This window comes from Corylus avellana, chromosome ca4 (genome assembly GCF_901000735.1).
Source record: "Corylus avellana chromosome ca4, CavTom2PMs-1.0".
NCBI lineage: Eukaryota > Viridiplantae > Streptophyta > Magnoliopsida > Fagales > Betulaceae > Corylus > Corylus avellana.
The window spans coordinates 1,470,378-1,479,080 of NC_081544.1; the positions used below are offsets into that span (position 1 = coordinate 1,470,378).

Below are 8,703 nucleotides of genomic sequence, written 5' to 3' on the forward strand. Positions count from 1 at the left end.
AATGGCAATACCCAATACTATTACAGAGAGAGAGAGAGAGAGAGAGAGAGAGAAGGAAGAAGAAAACCCCAACAAACTGCCAGAGCAGTGAAAAAGCAATGCTGTCCATAACTGATATAATTGGTGGACACAAACGTCAGTGATGCCATAACCTACTGTGGAAGTTACACCCAGAAGTAAAAATGAAGCCAATAGCAGCTTGAGAATAGTTTCTGCAACATTGAATTTTGGTACATTCAAAATCCAAAACTATCTGGAGTTGACGGGGGGGACTAGAAATACATGGCGATAAGGGTACAGAACCAAAAATTTTGGAAGGGAAACTCGGTAAAATATCAGAAAATTAAGCAGAGGAATAGGAGAGTTTTGAGTTATAGATACTTGTCCATTGAAATCTAGGAATTAGTGGGCACGGGTCATCTTTACTTTTGGCATTCCCTTCTTCATCTGACGAGCACGCTCTTTTGCTTCCTTCTTGCGAATAGCCTCCGCGTCAAGCTTTGCCTCGGCCTCCTCCATCATCTTTTTCCTGTCTGCCTTCTTTTTCTGCAAGGCTTCTTGCCTGACATTCTGAAGTTCTTTATATGCCTCTTGAGCAGCCTTTACTCTGGTTCCTTCTGTTTTGGATCGAGCCTGCAGTTGCACAAATAGGATTTCAAAAGAATTACGACTTGGCTGGCAAATTTGTTGTTTAGTCTGCAGAACATTGCTATAAGATGACATACCTGAGAACTGAGTTTGTATCGCCCAATCAAGTCGATATAATAAGGTACAAGAGCCACCAATCGAACCATCTCATCCATTTTATTGGCATCTGGGAGGGCAAACTTGAACAAGAGCATCTTCTTGTGTGTGCCCGGGTGTTGATCAGAGAAATGCATTGAGATGAAATACTTTCCAAATTTCTCAAAAGCTTTTTCTCCAAAAACCTGAAAAACACCAGGTATAATTATATAACGGACACCAAAGAAACATGCTGCAGATGCTCCTACAATTAGAGTTGTGTGGCTGGGCTGGATTCCCTGATATTTACTTCATTGCCTATATACTTCCTGTGTTGCACCCCTCTACGATTTTTAATGAGATTGAACTACTTAATAAAAAAAGATTTATGTCGCACAAAGTGGCATTAACTTATGGAAATGAAAAATAAGCACCAAATAATCTGAAAACAAGTCAAACTTAAACAGGTGCCATTTCTATCTCCCTGCGAAAGAGAAAGTTTCAACTTGCATGTAACCAATTGGAATCAGACTTCCAAAGGATGTCCTCCTAAGTTTGTCTACTCCAATAGTAACAAGCTCTCAAACAGAAGTCATTAACCCTCAAATAGTATCTCTTTTTTTCTCCCTTAAAAAGAACTAAGTAGAAGGTGCTCGTTATGGGTTCAATAGCTATCAGGTGCATTTGTAACATACAAATGAAAAGAACATATTCAACAAACTTTAACATTATGTGCAAATAAGATTTCTATGACTGAATCAACCCCAAGGGGTTGGCCCAAGTGGTGAAGGCCTTGGTCTTGAGGGTTTGCTCCCTTCAAGGTCCAAGGTTTAACACCTCATGGGTACAAACAATCCCTTGGGGCAACACCCCCTGGTAAAAAGCCAGTGATTTAACTAGTTTCGTGTAGGGAAACTTTTGAGGATGCGGTGCACGGAACCGGGGTTTACTCTGCAGGGATGGATGCGAAGGGCCCTGCCTTGGAAAGGTTCCCCGACATCAAAAAAAAAAAAAAAAAAAAAGGATTTCTATGATTGAATCCACATAATCTCTTTTCCACAAAAATCTCACCCAACACATCATTTCACTGCATAAATTGTTATGTGAAACAAAGACAACTCTCATACAACCATCAAAACTCCACCTTCAGTTCATGCATAAATTAACTTTCCTCATAATTAACTACAAACCAGTCTTGACTACAACATAATATTCCATACTTCTGCACAAACCTCATTCCATAACAACTCAATACTACTTAGCTCCCTAGAAACATCGTTTTAGCTCCACAACATGATCAGCGTTCCTCACTTATTTTACTTTCAATTGATTGGAAGTTAACATATGGGGAAAACATAGATGCCAGGGGGATATAACTAAGCTTCAATTTCAACTTATTGAAATAGGCTCCATGAATCTTTTCTCAAACTAATCAAGAATGGCTATGATGCTCCAACAGAAACGGTAATAAAAAAATAATTCTTTTAATGGTAAGTTGCATATGCGCCCACTAGATCTTAAAGCAATGACTCTACCCTCAAACTCGTTCTTAAAGGCAGAGTAAATAAATAATCGCAGCAAAGGACTCCAAATTCTAACTTCCAAACTTGTAGGCAGTCTACTAATCAAATCAAATCCATGTAAGCCATTAAACTAAACTCATAAAATAGAAGGCCAAACCCTCATTGCAAATAATAATAACTGCTCTAAAACATTTAAATGCAAAACTATCTATATTAAAGACCATTCAAATAATCAAGAAAATTAAACACTTAAACCTTACCCTTTCAATAAGAAACTCCCCCTAAACATTTAACAAAAGACTACCACTGATAAGTTCTCATATTTTATAATATTTCTCTGTTTACCTATCAAAAAAAAAGTTCTCATATTTTCTCCACTTACATTTCAAAACTATTTAAAGTATCTCAGTTTATCTTTCAAGTAAAAGGAGATTTACCAGATATTGGAAAACTTATCATCTCCTGGACAAATTCATAATGAAGCACATTCCAAATCACCAACAAAATAGACAAGAATCTATATAATAGTGTAGACGAATAAGAAACACACTACACAACCATGGAAACAACCAAATCCTAAAAGGCGCTACGCTAAACAACACCTACACAGCAAAACATCAAAACTCGAAACAAATCACAATTATCATTCTAAAGTTCCCAAAACTATCCTAACTATCTCATAGTAAAACCTATGTTGATTTAAGAGTAATTCTAAGCATAAAAGAGAAACTTTGTTCATTAACACACGAAAAAAAAAAACTTCTGTTGAACTTCCCAAATAAATAACCATACACAGAATTTAATCAAAACCACACCACACCAGTTTGAACACGAAACTACCCAATCAATCAAAGTTTAAACAATCAAGAAAACCAACAAGCATAATCATTTCAAGCAAGCACAAACTCCTCACACCAAATAATAAAGAATTTAGAACACAAAACTAAAACACAACTACATACAACACTAAACCCACACATAGACAAACATAAAACTTAAAAGCAAACATATAATACTACAATACCCACACAGAAAAACATTTAATTTCAAGCACTACGCACTATACTAAACAAAACCAACATTGCAAAACAACAAGATTCCCATAAATCAAAAACAAAATGTAACCAAATCCAACCTGCTCAAGAACACCCTCGGTGATCAAATCCCCGGCCACCTCCTTCGACTCTGAGACAACCGCCAGCTCCTCGCTCACCCACTTCCTCCCACTTGGTGCCGCCACCATCGCGGCGAACTTCTGCAAGTCCCTTACCTCCTTTTGCATCGTCTTCGCCGCCTTCTTCCTCGCCAGCGCGAAAACGACATGGTCCATCGCCTCCTCGTTCATATACACCTCGAAATTGATCTCATCCCTGCACGGCACCACTAGATTGTACAGCTTCGATATCAAATCGTGCCGGCTCTTCAGCTCCATCGTGGCCAGCAATCCCTGGCAGCACCTACGCCCACTCGCGTAGAACTTGAACACCGTCTGCCCTTCCTTCAGCAGCAACGGCGAGTCCTCGCCTTCGCCGACTCCGAGCAAGCTGAAATTCCGCTCGAAGATCGAGTCCTTGGTGGCAAACTTGGCGGCCCAAGCGAGCGCGAGGTTCTCGTTCTCGCGCTTGCCGGTGAAGTAGTTGATCAAGAACATGATCAAAAAGGTCCCGCACACGATCTCCACAGTGTAGGACCTCGGACCCGGCTTCGGTTTCAGGGACGGCGAGGGCTTCGATTTCGGATCCGATGGGGTGGCATTCTCTGTAATTATAGGGGTCTCGGGGGGCGTTTGCTCGATAACCGGTAGACCCTCGAACTCGTCCTCGTCCCAGTACTCGAAGCTCGGCGGTGAGCGGGAGCTTGGAGTCGGAGTCGGATTCGGAATCGGATCCGGTGGAGTGGTCTGGGTGGGTTCGGGATCAGAGTGGGTGAGAGGAGGGGATCGAAGAGAGCCGGTGTAGAGAATATCGGCATCGGAATCGATTTCGGTATCGGGATCGGCGTCTTCTGAGTCGAAGCCTTCGAAGTGAGAATCGGCGAGTACGAGGGAGCGAGAGAGATGGGAAATGAAGAGGTTGAGGAGTGAGAGGAGAGCGACGAAGTGTACGAGAGAGGAGGGGAAGAGGAGTCGCTTAGCCATGGCAACGTAGAGAAATGAATATTGGGTGTGAAAAAATGAACGAGTCCTAATATATGTTTGATTATGCAATATTATATTATTTATTTATAAATAATTTACATTCATAAAAGCTACAGAAAGTTTTTATTCAAACTGCATTGGCCAAAAAAAAATATTTAATTTCAGTCTATTAATTTGATAGATGTCTTTATTCTTATACCTATTTTTAATTAGTAATGTTATTTAGTAGACTGTTTTAATAATGTGACCGTCCTTAGATAAGAACTTATATATAAAAAAAAAAAAAAAGGCTAATTTTCATCATAGTTATATGGTAGTAATATAGTAATTTATTAAATAGCATTATTCATTTTTATTAAAGAAATTATTTTATAATTTATATTAGATTTGGTGTCACATCATTTAAAAATTTTAAATAACGTCGCAATGTAGGCAAATATACACATGCAAATGCCGTGAAATGTAATCTAGGCTTGTTCTATCAAATGCTCTATTGATCTTATTAAAAATACATGTAATAATTACTCGCTCTAACTCCAACATAGAGGAAACTTTGTTCATTTTAGATTATAGGACCTTTTAAGATCATTTAATATAATAAAAAGGTTTTTGGGGTGTCCCTAAGCAGTTGAACCAAATTAAAATGGACATTGTTGAAGACAAGATACAACTTTTACAGGATGGAATAAATAAAAATTGGATTAATATAATAAGAGGAATGTTTTCCATTCTTTGGCCACTTTGATATCTTATCTCATAAAAATGACAATATTAGTCCCCCACTGATGAAGAATTTTGCCTACTAAGATGTATAATGATAAAAGTAGAAATCAATCAGTTAAATTAGATATAAGTCTTTAGAATAATCTAAAAATAAGATTGTTCAATATATAAATGCTAAGATTACACATTGAATTAATTTTTGTTACTTTTGTTTGTATCTTGACAATAGATTTTTATTTTTATTTTTAGTTTGAGAGTGATTAATGTGATATAAAGTAAATAAAAATTTTTAGTATTATTCTAATCAAAATATTTATGCTAGTTGTCATTCTATAATTTTATCAGACTACCCTCTTTAACCAAAAATTTTGAACAAACTGTCGTTCCATAATTTCAATATGTCGAACTCTCATTCCATATTTTATGAATAACTTTTAAATGAAATAGCCTATTTAGTACCTAGACATTAGGAATGCTGGTAGTTCTACTCGACCCAAAACATTCGGTTCAAGATTCTTTATATTTCAAGTGAAATAGAAAAAAAAAAACATTTTACGGTCCAAATTTTATTTTGTTGCATCTAATGATGTACATAGTGCTAAGTCATTTAAAAATTTTAAATAACGTGACAACATATACAACATTATATTTGTAAAATCTAATTTGAAGCATTAAATGGTTCTATATTGGGTTACTGTACAAGCTAGATTCAAAGCTAAGCACTCCACTCATGTAACATATTTGATGCAAATAATATATTTAATCATTACTCATGGAAGTTAACCTCTTGGAAAAAAAAAATTAAAAATTAAAAAAATCTTACTCCACAATTATTAGCCTTTTGTTTTGTTTTATTTTTGGTAACAATTCCTCATGTGGGCAACATGAGGTCATCCTAGACGGGTCCATAAGTACTGTTCTGTCGATAGTCTCATAAAGGAAACTGCTTCTCAGGGATAATTTTATCACCAGAAGAACAATCAGGTCTCACTGCATTATCATTCTCATCCTCTTTGCATTATGAAATCAACTGAAATACAGTGTACAGAGTTCCCAGGATGTAAGTTTTTACTACTAGTCAATACAACTTGCAAGGATAAAAGGAATTTCTCTACTTATAAGAACAAAACCCAAGTCAAACCAGGAGCAGTTATTTGACTAATCAACCATATTGAGTACATTATTTATTCCACATTGTAGTACATTAATGATCTGATTCTTGTTCTCTTTTCATGAACCTTCGTCAGAGTAGATGAAACTAGTAATCTGAGTATATGAACCCCCAAGGCCTGTCAGTTATTCTCAGAATTGAATAGATGAAACTAGTTACACAATACACCTTCATCTCTAAAACAATGGTCGAGGGCATGTGCAGTTTTGAAGACAACAACAAATAACAATGCAGTGCTGAAGGGCTCACACCATCTTAGGTAGAGGAAAAGTGAGCTACTTGCATGAATCTAGCTAGAATGAATTGTAAAATCGTGAACTGCAAGGACTAATCCTAAATGTCTGGTATCTTTGGACCGGCTATAATTTGAAGAAAAGACGTGCTTGCCAACCTTGATGCTCCAAATTACTTTAGTGGTTTGTCTTCTTCTAACAACAATTGGATCATAGACCTGACAACCTCGTTATCAACAATAGATGCATTCTGAGAAACAAAGAAAGATTTGTCATCATTCCCAGGTTGAAAGCAATTTCATGCAATGATAATAGTATGGGAAACAACTATGTCATATCAAAAGGCAATTCCAAGTAGCAGCTTGAAAAAAAAAAAAAAAAAAAAGGCTTAGGATAATTCACATTAACAGCCTACAAAATGTATGACTTCCATGCATTTGGCTAAAGTGCATAAAATGAGTCATACTTGAAAAAATGTATCAATAAATTATCCATTCAAAAGTTATATTCAGGTTCTTTAATAATATATTACAGCCCAGATTTCCCACTAAGGTACAAATTACGGTATTAGGGGATAAACTTAAATTTTAATAGCATTAGGCTTAAGATATAACATTCTCACAAGTCTTCCCAGCTCAATTGTGTTACAGATGTATGAAAAGTTAGCAGGCCCATGGTCGCCTCATTTGTGTTACAGGTGCTATGAATTGGAGACCTATGGATATACTGCTAATAGAGCAACTGAGGGGTCTTGTATCCATGAATTATGGAATAATGTGGTTATAGAGCATTCTGTCTAACCCAAGTGGTTATAGATAAAATGTCCATGAATTATGTAGTTGAAACTGATCAAGCAAACAGGGAAAGATCTAATATATGATCAAGGACAAGCATGATGGTGCTCTAGCTAGTTTGATAACATTATTTTAAGGAAGAGAAATGAATTTCCAATTACATGAAGCTCTTCAGCTCTTGAATTTATACATATATATTTTTTCATTATGTTGGATGAACTCACTTCACATTTATGAATGCTTTCTAATGGTTAATCTTGTTTAAGATCAGATATTATGTGTTTATGCTTGACCTGCTGATGCTATGGCAGCTTGCATTTAAAAACTTTGCAGCCCGAGTGTCTTACAACAGACCTCTACAGAGTTATTATTTGTCTTGAGATTCAGTCTTTTCACCCTAGCTATACTCACTGGCTCTTCCTTTTAAGTTTCCCAGCTAAACCGTTTTCACCCTAGTATGTTATGAACCTTTACCATCCAGACCATTTTTAGCACAGGAGTCACATATTTTGGATTGCTGAAAATGTTACTACATCCTCACAAATAAAAGCTTAGTCAACTCCTCTACAATCTTCAATTGTACATTAGGATGCAGGGAAAACAATAATCACTAGAATCAGAGAAAAAGTAGGAGAAAGTAGGGGAAAAGAGAGGAGAGAAAAGTTAAAAGAGGGGAAGGGAGAAAGAAAGAAGAAGCTAAAAGGAGAGAGAGAGAGAGAGAGAGAGAGAGAGAGAGAGAGCTATGGGGAAGAGGAGAGGGAAGAATCAATTCTTCAATTTTGTATTCAATCAAGTCTCCCTCTATTGGAGTAGAAATCACGCTTAAATAGACTCACGACTAAACCCAAAGGCAAAACCCATTTATTAAATTACCGAAAGTACTCTTAAGGCAACACCCATTGAATTACAAAAAGTAACCATTGACTCTTAAAATAAAAACATAAAATTAACACTTCAATAAAATTAGGTGAACTACTATTCCATACTTCACCCCTCGCATCATTCTCTTGGTTGGAAAAAACTCGATCTTGAGTTTTTTTTTTTTTTTGATAAGTAATGATGATATAAAAAAAGAGCGCAGAAGGGCGCAACCCACATACACGGGAAGTATAAACTGAGAGCGCCGAGGAAGGAGAGAAATGAAAAAGAAAATCAGAGAAACTAATTACTAAAGGAGCTAGCCAAGCAGCCGTCGAAGAGTAAAAAGTAAAGAAGAAAAAATGAGTCAATTCCTCTACGGTCTTAGTGGAATTTTCAAAATAGGGAAAAATCCACTTTACCTCCCTGAAGTTTCAGGAGTTTTTCAATTTGAACCCCAAAGTTTAAAAAGTGGCAATGTACCCCCCCAATGTTTCAAAAATTTTCAATTTAAACCTTCCGTTACAATTTCCATTAAATT

At 36.5% G+C, this 8,703-nt stretch overlaps 2 protein-coding genes across 3 annotated transcripts in view; both read right to left on the minus strand.

Annotated features, from left to right (window-relative positions):
* Window positions 1-87: 87 nt before the first annotated feature.
* LOC132179554 (uncharacterized protein At5g49945) lies at window positions 88-4,405 on the minus strand. Of its 2 annotated transcripts, XM_059592295.1 has the most exons (4): window positions 3,382-4,405; window positions 726-929; window positions 382-633; window positions 88-212 (listed from the first exon to the last, which is right to left on the minus strand). In XM_059592295.1, exons 1-3 carry the CDS (start codon window positions 4,381-4,383, stop codon window positions 403-405), a joined length of 1,437 nt encoding a protein of 478 aa, XP_059448278.1. In that variant the 5' UTR covers window positions 4,384-4,405; the 3' UTR covers window positions 88-212; window positions 382-402. The 2 variants fall into 2 exon arrangements, with proteins under 2 accessions (XP_059448278.1, XP_059448277.1); XM_059592294.1 differs by having other exon boundaries at window positions 88-633.
* Window positions 4,406-6,093: 1,688 nt separating this feature from the next.
* The window catches only part of LOC132177269 (DExH-box ATP-dependent RNA helicase DExH7, chloroplastic), a 42,406-nt gene continuing 39,796 nt past the window's right edge, over window positions 6,094-8,703 (minus strand). Inside the window, exon 34 of the mRNA XM_059589520.1 lies at window positions 6,094-6,760. Coding sequence (XP_059445503.1) covers window positions 6,683-6,760 — 78 coding nt within the window. The 3' untranslated portion in view covers window positions 6,094-6,682. The remainder of the gene's footprint in view (window positions 6,761-8,703) is intronic.